This window comes from Haliotis asinina, chromosome 1 (genome assembly GCF_037392515.1).
Source record: "Haliotis asinina isolate JCU_RB_2024 chromosome 1, JCU_Hal_asi_v2, whole genome shotgun sequence".
In the NCBI taxonomy this organism is placed as follows: Eukaryota; Metazoa; Mollusca; class Gastropoda; order Lepetellida; family Haliotidae; genus Haliotis; species Haliotis asinina.
In genome coordinates, this window is record NC_090280.1 from 12,872,504 (window position 1) to 12,891,149 (window position 18,646).

Sequence of the window (18,646 nt, forward strand, 5' to 3'; positions counted from 1 at the left end):
CAATTCAACAATGTCAGCTAAAAGTGGATGCTGAGAAGATACATTTTTAATAGCCTGGAGGCATGAAAGAGAGTCTGAATAAATGATATATTGTTTATATTTAGAGTGTTTTTTAATATAGTTTAGGGCTGTTAATATGGCATGTGCTTCTGCTGTAAAAATGGAACTGCTATTTGGTAATCTAGAAGATATTGTTCTGGATCCAATGACAGTAGCACAAGCAACTGCGCCACCATCCTTGGACCCATCTGTAAATAAGGATTTATATGTACTATACTTACTTTTTAATTGATTATATTCCTGTTTGTATTGTAAGTCATTAGTTTCTGATTTTTTATATTTACTTAATGTAAGGTCAACTTGTGGCCTAACCAGTTGCCAAGGGGGAGAAGAAAACAAGCGAGAAGGAGCTATATTATCCAGCTCAATGCCAGCAGCAGAAAGAAAAGGTTTAACTCTCAGTCCAAGAGGCGGAACAAGAGAAGACATCTTATTGTACAAATCCCCATACGGGGGATTGAAGACACAGTTATATGCAGGATTGGACTTATTTGAATACAGTTTAGTGAGATACTGTAAAGATAATTTAATACGACGGTGGCCAAGAGAAGGTTCATCTGCTTCAACGTATAGACTGTCAACAGGAGAAGTTCGGAATGATCCAAGACAAAGTCTTAGACCTTGGTGATGGATAGAATCAAGTATTTTGAGGTTACTTTTACAGGCTCCACCATAGACAATGGAGCCGTAATCCAGTTTAGATCTGATGAGTGACCTGTATAAATGTAGGAGGGTTGTTTGGTCTCCTCCCCACTTTGTATTTGAAACGACTTTCAACAAATCGAGCGCCTTCAGGCATTTGGTTTTTAGGTATTTTATATGTGGCAGAAAAGATAGGTGTGAGTCAAAGATGAGACCAAGGAACTTAGCTTCCTTGACAACTTTGATGGGTACACCATTTAAAAATAAGTCAGGGTCTTTATGAGGTTTGTATTTTCTGCAGAAGTGAATGCAGTTGGTTTTAGATTGAGAAAATTTAAACCCGTTCTCAAGGCACCATTTATGAATTTTGTTGAGACAGATTTGTAACTGTCTCTCAATGGTTCGCATGTTTTTGCCACGACAAGAAATATTAAAGTCATCCACGAAAAGAGAACCATTGATTGAATCTGTTAAAACCTTTGAAAGACTATTTATTTTAATACTAAATAAAGTCACAGACAAAATACTGCCTTGTGGAACACCCTGGTCCTGTTGGTAATGATCAGAGAGGGTAGACCCTACTCGGACTTGAAACTGTCTGCCCGTTAAAAACTGTGATATGAAATGAGGCAAACGACCTCGTAAACCAAATTCATGTAAATCTTTTAAAATACCATGTTTCCATGTAGTATCATAAGCCTTTTCAAGGTCGAAAAATATAGATACAGCATGCTGGTTATTAACAATAGAATTCTTAATGAAAGATTCCAATCGAACCAAATGGTCAATAGTGCTTCTGTTTTTACGGAAACCACACTGAATGTTAGAAATCAGATTATTGGTCTCCAAATACCACACTAAACGATTATTTACCATTCGTTCCATAGTCTTGCAAACGCAGCTAGTTAATGATATAGGTCGATAATTAGATGCATCTGAATGGTCTTTACCAGGCTTAGGTATAGGAACCACAATAGCATTCCGCCAAGAGGGAGGGAATGTTCCTGAAGTCCAAATTTCATCAAATATGTCTAAAAGTACCTCAAGACATGAATCAGGCAAATGCTTCAAGAGCTGATAGTGAATATTATCAGCCCCTGTTGCTGTATCATGAGCTTGCACTAGAGCAGTTTGTAGTTCATGTAAGGAAAATACTTCGTTGTAGTCTTCACCATTGTCAGAGGTGAAATTAATGATTTTCTTTTCTTCTAACTTCTGGTACCTCTGGAATTCAGGAAGATAGTTTAAAGAAGACGAATGTGTAGCTAATGTTTCACCAAGTTTGTTTGCAATATCTGAAGCATCTTCCAAAATGTGATCTCCGTCTTTAAGGTGTTTAACGCTTGTTTTGGAACCCTTGCCCTTGATCCTTTGTACCATATTCCACACCTTTGATATAGGTGTGCGGGAGTTAATCTTGGAGACATAGGCTCTCCATGACTTCCGTTTATTTTGCTTGAATGTACGTCGAGCTTTAGCTCTGGTTACTTTAACATTGTTCAAATTATGTACAGTTGGATGTTTGCGAAAATATTTTTCCGCCTTCTTCCTGTTTTTCCTAACCTGTTTGCAATCGCCATCAAACCATGGCTTACGAATATGTGGATGCACAGAGGACTTAGGAATTGTTTCGGTAGCTATAGTATGCAGTGTATCTGAAAACAATTGAATGGGGTCAGCAATATTTTGGAACGTTTCATGTTTGAGTTTCTCAGTACACAATGATGTGAATTTAGACCAGTTAGCCTTTGAAAAATTCCACCTTGATGAGGGTGGAACATCAGACGGGTTATTGACTGAGAGAAGTGTTGGGAAATGGTCACTTCCACATAAATCATCATGAACTGACCATGAAAATTCATTCAGAAGATCTGCATCTGTGAGTGTAACGTCCAAGGCAGAGTAGCTACCTGTAGCAGGGTGTAAATATGTGTGTGTACCATCATTAAATATGCAGAGACTGTTGTCAGAAATAAAATCTTCTATTATTTTCCCCTTGGTATTGATAACATTACTCCCCCATAAAGGATTATGTCCATTCAAATCACCCATGAGTATGCAGGGATGAGGAAGCTGATCATACAGAGCTTGAAGGTCAGATTTCTGGAGGTTTGAAGATGGAGGGATATACAAAGAGCATAAAGTAAACGCAATGTGTAACGAAATCCGAACTGCAACAGCTTGAAGGTTAGTAGTGAGATCAACAGGGCTGTGTATTATACCCTGCCTCACCAGGATAGAGGAGCCTCCAGTGGCTTTGTCACCCGGAGGAGAAAAGGAATGGTGAGAGCTGTACTGACGTAAGTCAAATTTATCAGTCTGCTTAAGATATGTTTCCTGGAGACAGAAAACTGATGGTTGAACATCTTGTACTAATAATTGTATTTCATTTAAGTTGGTCCTAAGGCCCCTGCAGTTCCACTGGATAAGTGTATTATTCATGTTACATTAGGTGGTAACACAGGCGATCTGTTCCTGGACCGTGGCGAATGACTTTTTTGGCGCACACGGTGATGAGGAGTGACATCCATATCTTCCAGAAGTTGATATCTATTAAATATTTGTACCGGATTCCGTTGACTCTTTGGAACCCGATCTGACTTTTTTGAATAGTTCACTGTCTTGCTAGCATTCACGATAACAGGTGATGGTGAACGAGATTGTGGACGGGATTGTGATGCTGTTTGCGTGGAAGCAACAGTTTGCATTTCACACGTAGAATACGTCTCAGTATTCACCCAAGTGATTTCAGTCTGGCATTCAACTGATTTAACAGTCTTAGTACGTTGACGGGTAACAGCTGCAGAGTATGACACAGTTGCAACTGGAGTGTTGTCTTGTGCAACCAAACGTTTAGCCTCTGCGAAAGTAATGTTTCTTTCATGTTTAAGTTTTACTATCTGATGTTGTTGTTGCCAGACAGGGCAAGATTTTGATGAGGCAGCATGATCGCCAGAGCAATTAACGCATTTAGGGTTGTTTGGACAATCTAACGTGTCATGAGCAAGTTCTCCACAGCGATGACATTTCTTGCTGTTGGTACAAGATTTAGCACCATGACCAAACTTTTGACATGAGTAACACCGAAGCGGGTTCGGTATGTACTTATCAACATTGATATTGCAGTACCCTGCTTTGATGGATGACGGTGGAACAGGAACAGAAAAGTTGAGCAGATACGTATTTAAGTTTACAATCTGACCATTTTGCCGACTTGTAAAACGTTTTACACCTGTTACACCCTGGTCTTTTAGTTCAAACGCTATCTCATCTTCAGACATGTCTAGCAGACAACGTTCTCGGTCTCTGACAATGCCTTTAGAACTGTTGAGAGTTTTGTGTGGAGACACAGTAACAGGTACGGACACGAGATGCTTAACAGCTAAGAGTGTAGATGACTGAAACGCTGATTTGCATTCAAGTAATATAAGACCAGATCGCATCTTTTTCATTGACACAACGTCACCAGCAATGCCATAAATCGCTTTTGACAGGGCAAACGGATTCAGTTTCAACGGACCATCATCTGAAGAAGAAATCACTAAATAACGAGACCAATGGTCAGATTTGCCTTTGGAGACTGTGTCATCATCAGAAGATGAACTATCCTCTAAAGTACGTTTGAGTTGTTTTGGGGGTATCATGGTAAAGTCATAGAACTTCATCATCCCAGCTCCACACCCACCACGGAGTATCATAAAGACAATGCTATATGCCAGTGGGTTTCCTACTGACAGCACCAAGGATACTGGGATGATATACTCCAGCAGAAGTATCAATTCAAGATCAATAAATCCACCAGATTGACCCATGAGCCATCGCCTTCTGGGCATTAGACTCTAGGTAATAACGGTTTGGTTAATGTGGCATCAATATATCAATAGATATTACTGGTCTACAAGCTATATGACAAAGGCCCATTTACAAAGATTTGAAAAAGTCAAATTTGAGCAAAAACAATGACAATGCTCAGGGCTTGGCATGACCAGCCGATTGGTTGAACCGGGCCTATTCAACCTCCCGTCTAGGTGAAGTCAGGGCCAAAGTGGTGTATTAGGCAACAGGAACACAGTTGCAGGGACCTATTGCCCTCAACCACCAGGATCCCTTCCTCCACCGACACGGGCCGCAACCCACGGCAAACGGGTTGGTGGACCAAATATCCCCCCCGGGTCCACAACGGGGGTGTCGGCGAGCTCTTGGCGTTACCCAGCACCCACCACGAGGAGGTGGCTCGCCACGGGTGCCTATCCTGTTGTGTGTAAGTTATCAGACAGTTGAGTATTCCATCACACTTGATCCTAAAAGTTAGAGAATTATCCTGTTGTAAGGTATCAGATAGTGGAGTATTTCATCACATTTGATCCTGAAGGTCAGAGAATTATCCTGTTGTAAGGTATCAGATAGTGGAGTATTTCATCACATTTGATCCTGAAGGTCAGAGAATTATCCCGTTGTAAGTCATCAGAGAGTCGTGTATTCCATCATTCTTGATCCTAAAGATTAGAGAAGTGTCCTGTTGTAAGGTACCAGATAGTAGAGTATTCTATCATACTTGATGCTAACTGTAAAAGAATGATCCTGTTGTAAGTTAACAGAAACGCCTAGAGTAATGTGCGCTTAGAGTTGTACTGAGGGGTTTAGGAAGCCGTTCATGATACTATAAATTAATACGTGGATATAGAAGACTGGATTTGATGATTATGGTAGTGTGAGAATGCACACAATGTTAGATACAATTTATTTTTATATTGCATGAATTAAAGAACTGTCTACCAAGATTATACACAACTGTTTAACATTCTTTACATGAAATAACAAGATTGATTTCAGAATAGATGGATGTCATATGGCTTAATATATAGTTTTTCATGCCATAATTCCGTTCCGTATTTTAGCAAAACCACTGTCAAACTTGATTTAATCTCATAATCCAAGTGATTTTACAGAAAGCAATTCGACAACATTATTAAACTATTCGCAGCAACCAGTTAGAATACAGGTACATCAGTTCCCAACAGTTTTAACCAATATCTTTTGCATTTTAGTGCTTGTCATAAATCATCACTCTGCAGGTTGTATGTTTTACACTCAGAAGCTTGATAGAAAAATCGAAATGTAGTATTTCATTATTGTTTTAATTGTGAGAACCACGTACTTGTAATTCAGGGCATAAAATGCTACCAGTGTAGCTAACAAATACTGAGAGCGTAGTTTCAAGATTAAGATAAAAAGCCTTAATATTCTGTAACAAAGCAGACATAGTCTTCCTTCACTGGTCAGATCATTTCTTTTTAGCATCATTAAACCTTCTACCGTAATTAAAACCAGTTCCCAAATACACAAAGCTAGCACCAGCTTTCAGAACTTTTAACGTTTCCTCCATAGCCGACAACAACTGTCTTAGGTTTCTTTGTGTTAACTTCCAACACTTACGTTAAAGAATAACCTTATCAAGAGTTTACCAAAATTTCAAGTGCATCGTTGCTTTCAGAAAATCTTACAAGATAATCAGCATACACAGGTGAAAATAGACCCACCTGCTTATATTCATGTGGTGGGTGGATATCCTGAAAATACACTTCAAAATCATTGGTGTATAAAGAAAAGACAACAGGTGATAACAATTCACTTTGCAATACTCCGATCGTATTCTTAATATACTAACTATCAATGGCATAGATGACCTAACATTTAAAAGGGCACTGATGCAGAGCAATTTCCATGGACTGGTGTAAACTTTTGTCATTGTTTTTCTCCCGTGAGTACCCGGATGATATCCCAGAATTCGTGACTGGTTCGTGACCTCTGCTGCGCAGTCCGTAAGCGCAACTGATAGTTTAATTATAGACAGATCAAGTTAGGTGAAGTCATTTTTACTTCATTACAAATGTATTATGAAAACAAATGAAACACTTTGAAGGTTAGTCATCTGCCAGTGGTAGAAATGGTAAAAAACTATTAGGACGGAAAAATAACGAAGCCAATGTACGTCTCTATATTTTGTCTCATAACCCTAAATAGTTTATTGTCATATTTGTATGATTTTGAAAATTAATAAAAGAACACACGATCTGCTTATACTCGTAGTAAATTTCTAACATAACAGCAACATTTATACACTAGATTGCCAATGTGGATCCTATTTCACACACATACGCGATCTAGTGTGTGTTTTCTGTCATACAGATTCTGCTGAATGCTACAACAAATAAATTAAAACAAAATGCAAATAATGAATGTAAAACATACTAATTGTATAGCAACAATGTCAGGCTACTACCTTGTTCAGGAATGTATCCATCAATATCCACGTAAAAGAAATCGTATTCCATTCATCTGCAGCTGGTAAATAATCCTGCTCAGTGTCGCGTGTCTTACACCTGTCTCATTTGCGAAAAAGTAACACATCGTTTCACGTCTTTCGTTGGTGAAAACCAGATAAACCTCTCATTGGTCTCCCAAGATAGCACACCTGGCAACTAATTGTATGATGTCTACTATTCTAAGTTATTTAGTTAACCAATAATGAGCAATCAATCAATCAACGCAAGGGTGGTTAATTCTTTGAAGGGAGGATGTTGTTTTTGCACTCACACTTTACGACAGGGCGTAGTCATCTACACACACTGCCTTTTGACAAATCCGACAGAAGATAAAAGTAATTAATCAATCAGTGTGTTATCGGTTAATCCTTTGATCGATGTTTGTTTTTGTAACACAGCTGTTAAACACTCTTGCATCACTTACATGCACATATTACATAACACACAATACATTTGCCATTACAGACCTTAATTTATAATGTTGAGTATTTACTCCAGACAGGAGAAATGCCAAATGGGAACCTTTGTTGAGTAACCGAAGTGGTGTTACTACTAATTATACCTGTTATAAATTCATGAATTGACCATCCAGAGAATGATGCCAAATAACACGTGTAGGTTTACACCATCAAACGCAAGTTACAGAAAGGAAGATGCAATCTCTGTGTCGCATGCAGCCTGAAAACACTTATGGGCAGAAACTGTTTTGAGGATACCAACGGAATTTCGTTACATGAGGAATACACACAGGCATTTGCTGTGTACTTTGGTAAATAGGTGAAATAAGGGTTTTTTTTACGTCAGAAAATTTTCAGATTTCTCTACCAAAGGCAAAGCCGTCATTTTTTGTTTACGAATTCAAATAAATCAACTGTGCGTTTTTATTATCAAATATAATAAACCATTGTAGCTACCATAGCTACCAAACGTTACGTATGATATTTGCTATCACAGCTGAACCAACACTCCAAACTACCTAAAAATAAAGCTTTGCAATCTTCCGTACTGAAACAAATGGCTTGCTACGTGCCTGTAGACATCAGATTTTCATGTAACATGATTAAACATCGAGGTTAGAAACACAAAAATAGGATCAAATTGGATCAGTAACTATACCATCCAAGCATCCGAAAAGAACTACACTGCTGGGATATTTGGTTGCGATCAGACAACGAATACCATGGATATTTTTAAACAAATGGCATATGATGGGCATCCGGCCTCCTGACTGTTTAGGTGAAGAAATTCTGCTAATATGGACAGGAGTCCAGTTCCTTTGTCCGTCACGGTCGAAGGAGCGGGCGCTGACCAATTTGCAGTTTGGTTTCGTAATTAGACCGTTGGCGAGAAACATTATTCACTCCGCATCAGTGCCCCTTTAAACCTGAGGAGCAAATGACGGTCAACTGTGCTTAGGTCCGAACAGAGACCAAACTGCGTGTCAGTTAATATATTATTTTCACTTACCATGACAAAAGTTAAAAACAAAACCAGAAAACAAAAAAAACAAACAAACAAACAAACAAAATTAAAACAAATCCCCCAAAACCAAAACACTCACACACACACACACACACATAAGGCTGATACTGCAATAGTTTGAGTCACCTTTTGTACACAAACACAAACCTTATACAGTAGAAGCAAGAGTCTGGTCCATGGGTTTTTTCTTGATTCAGTTTTTGATGCGTTGTTTCTTGATTCTTGATACAGTAACCGTTATATGTATAGCTGAGTCAGGCTCCTCATATATCATGTCACTGTAAGTGGCTGTAGATTGAAAAATATTGTCCTGCTCGGAAGAAGTCACCTCCTTATAAATGTTCTCAGAAGGCATCCAATAGAATGTCTATTGTTGACCACATTACAAATTTAGAATAAAACTGTTAAGGGATATTTCTTTTACGTTGAGCAAGGTTCTTACCTTCAGCATGTAAGTGCCAGTGTTTACAGGTTCTTTCATTGATCCTTTTACTTTAAGGTATGGTGCTATTATATTAGTCATCGAATTAGTGAGTAAATCAATTAGGTTGTTCATTTACTGCTGTGATTTTATGGCTTTGCTGAAGATATTCTGTGTTTCATGAAGACATGGCCTGTGTGTCCGTCTGACCTTCACTCTGGTGCCCACAGTTGTTGATTTCAACATTTTGTGGACACCATGCTGACATTTCAACATAGATTGGAGCATGGTCAGAAAACTGACCGAAGTTCCTAACATATGGGAACATACAGAACATATCATGTGGCCATAATATATAATCAAGGACCCCTATGAACCATTAAATGCTAAATCAGTGGTCCAAACTTTATTATGTCTTTCATTCAATGTCCTCAATCCAGTACATTTACAATTATGTCTGTTTCCAAATTTGGCATGTCCTTCCCTTGAAAGTTACAGACAGCGTTGAAGCCTCACAATTCCTTCATCAGGTTTATTCTCTTACATCATTTTGATTGACTGGCAACCAGGAACATGCCTCGTTTAACAGCAGAGCAGAGGGAGAGAGCAATCAGTATGCTACAGATGGAACAGACACAAGAGCATGTGGCTAGGACCATGAAGTGCTGCAAAGACTGGCAGTACTGGAGACAGGCCAAAGAGTGACAGACTGTAGGTGTCTACCCAACAGAAAGACTGGTACTTGCGGATGTTGTGCTTGAAGAACCAATCAGTCACTGTGATGCCATCAACCGCCAACAATATTCTTCATCCAGTCTGCAGACAGTGTGACTAGATGACTCCGTATTCATGGCATCTTTGGCAATTAACCTTTCAATGGCATGACGTTGACGAGGCAACACTGATGTGCCAGATTGAGATGTACCAGGACTGTGCCATGCTTGCAGCAGCAAAACTGGCAGAGAGTGAACTTTGGTGACAAAAGCAAGTTCCAGCTCTTTAAGATCTGTGTTCCCTGAGGGTGTCGGGGTGTTATACCCTTCTCTCTAGGCAATCTGTATTTCCTCCACTCTTTGACTGGGGATGATGTAGCTAGATGGTATACTCAAGGATAAGTCCAGTTTGGCGTTCAAGTCCTTTTATTTTTGGAATAGTTTTTCACAAACAAAGGTCCTCAAATATTTCCTAGTTTCTGGTCTAAGCACAGCATTAGTTTACAATGTCCTGGAAGAACTTGTTGGTTTCTTGCACAACTTCTGATACTATAAGTTCATCTGAGCAATTCTGTCAATATACAGAGAGAACCTCTCAAGTCAACGGTGGGGCCCAGAATCATGCACCACTCACCGGACAAATAACAAAATAGAAGTCGTGACAATTTAGGCTCCTCCCCACCCCAAAAAATAATGTCCTATGTCATACAAAAATGACTCATACCCAATCTTAATAATTAGTTACTTTCATTAGTCCCTTTCCGAGACTTTATCGGTACCATCAATCTAAATGTCTTGGTTATATCTGTCCCCAATTGAGCAGCTTTGGTAATAACTAGTTCATCGTATTTGGAAATGCCCAAAAACAGCCATAGACGAGGAATGCCTTGGCGGTAGCCCTGCTACAGGAATGACGTCAGATCCCTAATCAAGACCTTAGAAGAGCTACTGAGCTACTCAGTTCAAAGCCGGATTTTGGCCTGCATCAGAGATGGAGATGGGCACACCTTGCATTGACCAATATGTGCAATCCAGAAAGTTGTAAGAGCTCCCAGTCGGTTCTGCATTGGTGATCAAATGTTGGATATTGAATAATGCACCTTAGTGTCATTCATGTGACCTTACATCCTGGGCTGCGTCATTTTTCTTCTGGTTATCCATGAAAAACTTTTGCTGAATGATTGACTTTCCAATAAAACATTTAACGTTACCATATTTAGCTTAAGTTTTGTTGTAGACCAGAAAAGAAATATTTGGTGGCGTTTCTTTTGGACGCTAGTTTAGCATGTAATAGGAGTTGGACACTTTACTAGGCACATTTTTCCAGACTTCAATTAGTTACTTGTTGATGACTCGCCTAACTGTCCAAACAGTGAGCTTGTCTAAAGAGTTTATCCAATTAACCAACATGTCACCACATGATCTACCACAAACGATTATCATTACCTTAAGACACATAGATGAAGCCAGTTTCTTGGCAAAAAGCTTAAAATCTCTGGGGAGTTATTTTATGTTTTTAGACTCACGCTGAAGTCGATAGTTTGTACAAATGTAGCTGTTACTTGATAAATGCTCATGTGTAAGAATTTGTAAAGTACGTTTTGATCATATTTTATCTTAACCTTGTGACATTTTCTTTATGAATTCATGACCTTATTTCATGCCCTTTATCACTAACATGTTTTGATAATATTTCAGGTTTACATAACAAGCATGAATGATTGCATTTTCTTTGAGTTTATGACATTGTTAGTATGAACTGTCTTTTTTTCTGTTATGACCTCATTTCATGAACATCATCACTTAATGTTTTGATAACTAAGTAGTGCATTACTCATAGCATATCTCACCTTAATCTGGCTGTAACAGTTTTGATACATGATCAGCATATTCAGTCCCGACATTGCCTGAAAAGTGTACCTAAGGTAATGAAGCAACTCGGAAAACCAACGTCTGCACTCCTGGATCCTCATACTTTCTACATACATGTATCTCTGGTGAATGAAGTGATGGACAATTTCTGGTGATCACATTGCCCTGACACTGATTCATCTCTGGCAACTGGTTTGACAAACCGTCAGGATACGGGTGCAACAGGTATGGGTGATTTCATGTGACTGGATGGAACAGATTGTTGTTGTGAAAAACCTGTTCTCATGAAATGTGCCCCATTTGTAATTTATTTGTAATAATTTTTTTCAGGATGTAATCTACATGACCACAATAACATCAAAACAGTACACCCAGTTACTACTAAAAGTGAACAGACGTATTATGTAGTAATACATAAAAGAAATGCTCTTCCTTTACCTTTTTAACATTTGGTGGATGGTGAAGGATGTCTGTGTAATCTACATGACCATATTTCCAAAAGGGTATCATCTTTTGCTCGGATTGCACACAGTGGCCATGACCATCCAGCGGCTCCAGTAGTAATATTGGCTGAGTAGCCATCCAAGCATCAAACGCACATTGAATCATGAACATTTTATTCTGTAAATTGATTTAAACTGACACGATTGTCTAGTGACAGTTTAGAGCTAACCTTTGACGCTTTACTCTATCAGGGCTACTCAGGTAAGACAGTTCTATGGATCTGTTTTAAGTTTTTTTTCTGACATGACCTCTTCTGAACTTTAAATAATTACTTTTAATTTACTTTTCATACTTATTTACTTTTATTGACCTATAATTCTTGATAATCTATATCAAAGTAAACAGGTGACATGATTACTATTTGGATGAATTTGCACTGTGCTTATGAATTGTCTGTTCTTTGAATATGAATGAAAGAAGAAACAGTTAATCTATATTGTATTTTGTAATGTAACTGTGTAACAGAATAGTAGAGAAGCTAGCAGGAGATAGTATAATGACATAGTATCGCCTACATAGAACTTAATGTCTCCTATGCAGGTCAACCGTATATCAACCGTAGGATGTAGTTTTTCCTACGTAGGACTCCTACATAGTACTTAATATCTCCCACATAGGACTTAATATTTCCTATGTAGGACTTAGTATCTCCTACGTAGGAGATAATAATGAATGAAGGAAGAAACAGTTAATCTATTTTATAAATTTTAATGACCTGCGTAGGAGATAGTAAGTCCTACATAGGAGATAGGAAGTGGTACATAGGAAATACCGAGTCCTACATAGGAGACGGGAAGTCCTACACAGCAGATAATCTGTCGAACCTAGGTCTTAATATCTCCTTCGTAGGAGAGAGATGTTGAAGAACTTTGACGGTTGCCCTTCTTCACTTCCACAGAATAGCAACATTTCACCAGTATGTTTTGTAAATATGGTAGTATTATGGCAAGGTAGATTACAAGATTTGCTTTCAAGTTGTATAATGGCAAAGTTTTGTTGTTACCGCAATACAGATACAACATATGTGATATTTTGTTTCTAGTAACACTTAGTTTTAAAAAGTGTATAGCAATCAAGTTATGAAAGTGACCAGTTTATGCAAATTTGTTTATCCATTCATGAGTACCCAGTATGATTAGTGACGTTCGGTTTTTCCTTGACATTTGACTTTTGATAGTCTGAATTTTATGAAGAGTAAGTGATGTTGAAATAAATGATATACATTTAAGAAAAGGAAACATTACTATTTAATATATTTGGAAAATGGACGATGCAGTGTCAGAGGATCTGACTATTTGGCAATTACATTTTTATTGCGGGTTTGAACCCCAGTCACATCATACTAAAAGACATGATAAAATATCGTACTCTTTGTTCCCTTTCTTGCGCTTAACATTAATAGGCACAACAAGCTTGCTCGGCCCGGAGTGAGTATAATGTGCCTGAGTAGGCTATTCGTGCTCTTACTTATCCAGGTTAAGTCAGGGTTAGTACAAGCAACCACACATACACTCACATGCGAAATATTCTTAAGCACGACATTTAACACCATTTCAGCTTACCTCATCTCACCCATTTCACAAATGCAACTGTATATTTGAAACAGTTTGAAAACAATATTGTTTTAAACTGAATATTGGACAACCACATACAACTGAAATAAAGCTTGAACATTTAGGTCCACCAAGTTCACCTACAGAGGTCACAGTCATTCCTCTTGGTCCATCTTCCCTTCAAGTGTCTTGGATCAAAGGCTTTAATGGCGGTGATACTCAAACATTCATCGTAGAATACAGCACAGATGATGCATCTTGGAGAGAAGCTGGAAAGTATGTAGAGAATGGACTGGAGGAATACCAGACAAATATCACAGGTCTCCAGCCACAGACTGTTTATTATGTCAGAGTGACTGCAGACAACGTCAATGGAAGACGTTTTGGTACAAACAGTGTGGCAGGACTGACTAGAAAAGAGGTGAAAGCTACTGGTAAGCGTCGCTGTGGCTTTTTCCAAAGCTCAACTTTTGTGAAATGTTAATAGAATGGATCTGGAACACTCAGTCAAAAATGAAAGGCAGATCATTTTGAAAAGTACTGGTTGAACCTGTTGCTTCAGTGTTTGCACACCAACCTGTCAGATGTAGATGTGATCTTGATTTGATACTGACTTCCTGGTGCTGTCACATTCATAACACCAAAATGTTTAATTAAATCTGCAACTGAAATAAGAAGGGACACAGTGGAATGTAACTGGAACAATGCAACTGGGACCTCACCCTTTCTTTAGGAAATATATGTAAAGTTCTGAGGAATGAATGTAAAATAATCAAACTCACATCAGTTTCTAATCCCTGATGTTATTTACAACCTAAATACACATGCACTCACAAAATACTGTTTTTAAAGTTAGCTATGCACTTTGTCTTGTTAATTTGAATGAGGGGTGGAAATGACCTGTCGCAAAGCTCTAATTTTCAAACATTAGATAAACTGTAGGGTAGCCTAATGGTTACAGCATTGACTCATTATGCTTAAGATTTGGGTCAGTGTGTGAAGCTCTGTTTCTGGTGTCCCTGATTTTGTTTTATCTATTACATAAACTACTTGAGGCTTGCATGGTCCATAGTAAAGCCAACACTAATATAGGAAGTTGTGACACTACTCCATCTTTATCTTCCTGCAGGTGGTTTAACTTCTCCACAAGGCGGACTGATTGCAGGGGTTGCTGTTGGGCTGCTTGTTCTGGCAGTTGTTGTTGTTGTTGTTGTCATCATGCATAGAAAAGGATTCAGATGTGTGCTCCTGAAACCAGGCATGTACACTTCTATTATTGTAATTGGTTGACTATTTGCTCTATGTCTCTATTTGTATATGGGTGTTAATTTTGCGCAAATGGGGAGCTGAAATCAAATGCATTCTATTAGAAAACTCACCATAATTGTCCCGTATGATTATTTCTATTAATTGATCTTAACTTTTTTAAACAAAATAAATCTCTATGATATATCAACATATAATACAATATGTATTGTCTTGACAAGTTATCTTCATTCCATCAACAGGCTCAAAAGTTTTACAGAATAGGTAAGTGTTTCACCTTTAGTTTAATGTTACTGCTTATTATTATAAGAGAACAACTGGGGTTCAGTACATCCAGATATTTATGATTCAAACGTCATTTATCTTTCTAATAGACCTGAGGGCCATGCCACTCAGAGGGAACATGTGGAAGCAGGAGGTAAGTAATGTATCAACAATTGATTCAAAGCAGGTATCATGATGTAGAAGTAGATGATATGATCACACATATTTCAAATCTCGCCAGTACGTCTCATAATAAACACCGTAATATATTGCTATAAAACATGGTATCAAGTTTTTGTTGAGGTAAAGCATTGTCACAATAACATTCATGTGGCAGAGGGAACATTTACATGGTAAAACAGTCAGTCTCTTTCATCTTGATCAGTTTTACATTATGATTTATATTTATCCTTCAAATGTCATATCATATATCATATATCATTTTACCTCAGTTGTTACTCCTTTTTCATTGTGTTTTTTCACAAAGATGTCAACCTATACAGTGGCCTACAAGACAGGGAGAATGACAAACAGACTTACACCTATTTGAAGACTTATGAAAATGCTGGAGTTGCTGCCTCAACAGGTATTCTTCCTGACAAAGACTAATATTAGCGAGCCTGATATATGTTGGTCACATATATCACACATTTACAAGGATACAGTCCTGCCTGTGTCATTATATATCACATGTACATCAATGTGGACTATGTATACCCCTGGTTTCCATGCTGAAGCCTGTTTTCACTGGACTGCTTTTGCAGCTAGTTGAGAGTTATCAATTGAATTAGTCATGCCGAAAATGTGTGATGTAATGCTTGTAGAATATATCATTGATGATTTAAAAACACTCAGAATTTTTGTGCCCTCACTTTAGAAGTACTCATAAGAAAATGGCACTGCTCTTTGCCCCCTAGCAAAACACAACCCAGCTGAATGTATGATGCTTCTGTCTTTACACTTTTGATGTACCTTTCTCATATCCTCAAACAATGCCTGACATTGAAACTGCCCAAAATATGTATGTTGTGATGTGTCAAGGCACGATCCAATAATTCACTGTCTGGTTGATTCACTATTTAATGTTTCCAGTGAAGTGTTCGGTCATGGGAAATAAAAGATGCACAAAATATTATGTGTTGACCAGTAGAAAAATTGGTTCAGGTAGGTTCAATTTGCCGAGGGACAGTAAACCAATAGTTTTGTCAGATAGAATTGGAACTCACTCATTTCTGCAGTCAACCTAAACCAGCCTCTGTGTTGACTAAGCTATTTTCTTGTAGGAACAGATTCAACGAATGAGTATGAAGGTCTTGAAAGGAAAGATCAACAACACTATGAAGCTATCAAATTAGCCATGTATGGAAATACTGGCAAAGGTAAATGTTCTAATTATCACGATCACAATATGATATACTGATGATGATGAGATTAAATTTTAACAAAAACTCCTTTCATGGTGATGGTCTGTACATAGTCGAGTCAGAAGCGGACATTGTGCAAAATATGGCGTTGAATCTTGTCATGTGTAGTAATATATACAATAGCGGTTTTTCGGACGAAGTCCTTCCAAAGGGCCCAATTTAAAAAATGAAACCGCTATTGCATATACTGCTACCTACATGCTTGCAAAATTTGACTAAACTCAATCAAATAGTTTTCAATATATGGACTTTTAAGTGAGCATAGGGTCGGTTGGGAAAAGATTAAAATGCCAGAGACATGGTTAATTCCTTTGGCATGAAAAATGAAGTTATTTTCTGTCTAGAATGTAAAGGTAAGTTCGAATTTGATAAGGAAGACAATCATCTTCAAACAGATCAGTCTGACCCACAGGTAAATTTGCCACCATTGGCGTAACTATCAATTATTCCAGAACAGTATATATAATCAGAATTCGTAATCACCAGTCTCTTTATTCAGATGTTGTGCGAGTCTTTAACAATGAATGAGAAGTTGAAATCACATCAACTGGCAGTCCTGTCTTGAACAGTTTTAAAATATGTTTTAGTTTACGAAAAGAAGCTGGAAGAAGCGATGATCATATATTTCTTGTGGCCTTGTGATTACCTCACGCTACATCTTTATCATGATTTGAACTTTACAGTGAAATCTAATGGATAAGAATAATTGTTACCTGCTAAATATATTCAGACACGATTCATCACCAGTTTCTGTTTCGTTTCAGATGCTACCTACATGAACACATGACCAGGCCCAATAGCACTCCATGTATTTGACAAAGAATGGATATTTTTAATAGTCGAAATATGGTTTATCTTGCTTTCTGTGATCAAACTGAACCATGAGATCTTGCCTATCAGTGATCATTTGTAAACATGATCGAATGTCCTCTTTTTCAGTCACACCTTTCTGTACTGATTCTTATGTCAACACTGGTATTGCTCACAGAATTATTGCTACAATCGTGCTATGTGTAATGTTTGATCTGAAAAAGAATTTTGTTGTTGTTGGTGGTGGTGGTGTAAAAAGAGAGATACTTTTCAGTAACATCACTACTTTAGTATTCGATTCTTCACTCATTATGCAACATGCATCAGATGCTTGCATAACACTGAACACTATATACTAGTACGTTTTGCTGGTCACTTTTATTATGTATTCATTATAGTCTATTGTATAATTTTATTTCCTTTTAATTTTTTAGTCAACCAATTGATTCCGATGCTAAGTGAGATTTCCAGAGCATAGCTAATATACTCATATGGCTCATTTGATTGCTATATCTGAGTGCATAAGTGCTGAACAGGTGCGTTTTGCTATTCGGGTGCTTTTTATATTAAAGATTTTCTTTCCTTCTTCTAAAGTTGTTTTAACTCTAATTTATGCACTTTAATTGTAATGTGGCACATAACCTTGGCAAAACCCAGTATACATTAGCACATCATACATGACACAATTACTATACAACCCTGTGGGATTTCATGAATATTTCATAGGGACAACGCCCACCGTGTGTTGGTGGAGTGAGTGAGTGAGTTTAGTTTTACGCCACACTCAGCAATATCCCAGCTATATGGCGGCGGTCTGTAAACAGTCGAGTCTGGACCAGACAATCCAGTGACCAACAACATGAGCCTATTCTACCCCGGGACCTTCACGGGTCGTATGGTGGTGGATGTGTGACATTGCTCATTTTGGAATATTCGTAAAATGGAGATCCAGTCTATGGATATTTTGACATGTGCACAACCAATTGATTGTGTTTGCACTTGCATGGTATTAAAGTTTGACTGTACTGACTGCGTATTTGTTTTTGTTGTTTGGCACTGCACCCATCTTTATTCGATCTGTGTGAACCAGAGAAGACCCGGCTTAGAACTGATAGATTACATCTACATGCAGCCTGGTTCCCTGGGTCTGATGCGCCTGCGCTAACGCTCCGACACTGACCCAGGCAACCACTGCCGCATGGCGGCGTTCACTGCAGGGAGACGCGCCATACATTTACTATAGAAAAATCCGAGGACGGGTGGTTAGAAGTTTTTCATAGCATTTTCATCGATACTATGGCAAGGTGTA

The 18,646-nt window shown here is 38.1% G+C and overlaps 1 protein-coding gene across 1 annotated transcript in view; it reads left to right on the forward strand.

The window, feature by feature from the left end:
- Positions 1-18,252, forward strand: part of LOC137291946 (carcinoembryonic antigen-related cell adhesion molecule 5-like) — a 65,217-nt gene extending 46,965 nt beyond the window's left edge. Inside the window, exons 7-12 of the mRNA XM_067823530.1 lie at positions 13,699-14,007; positions 15,082-15,103; positions 15,214-15,257; positions 15,591-15,689; positions 16,387-16,482; positions 17,292-18,252. Coding sequence (XP_067679631.1) covers positions 13,699-14,007; positions 15,082-15,103; positions 15,214-15,257; positions 15,591-15,689; positions 16,387-16,482; positions 17,292-17,314 — 593 coding nt within the window. The 3' untranslated portion in view covers positions 17,315-18,252. The remainder of the gene's footprint in view (positions 1-13,698; positions 14,008-15,081; positions 15,104-15,213; positions 15,258-15,590; positions 15,690-16,386; positions 16,483-17,291) is intronic.
- Positions 18,253-18,646: the final 394 nt, after the last annotated feature.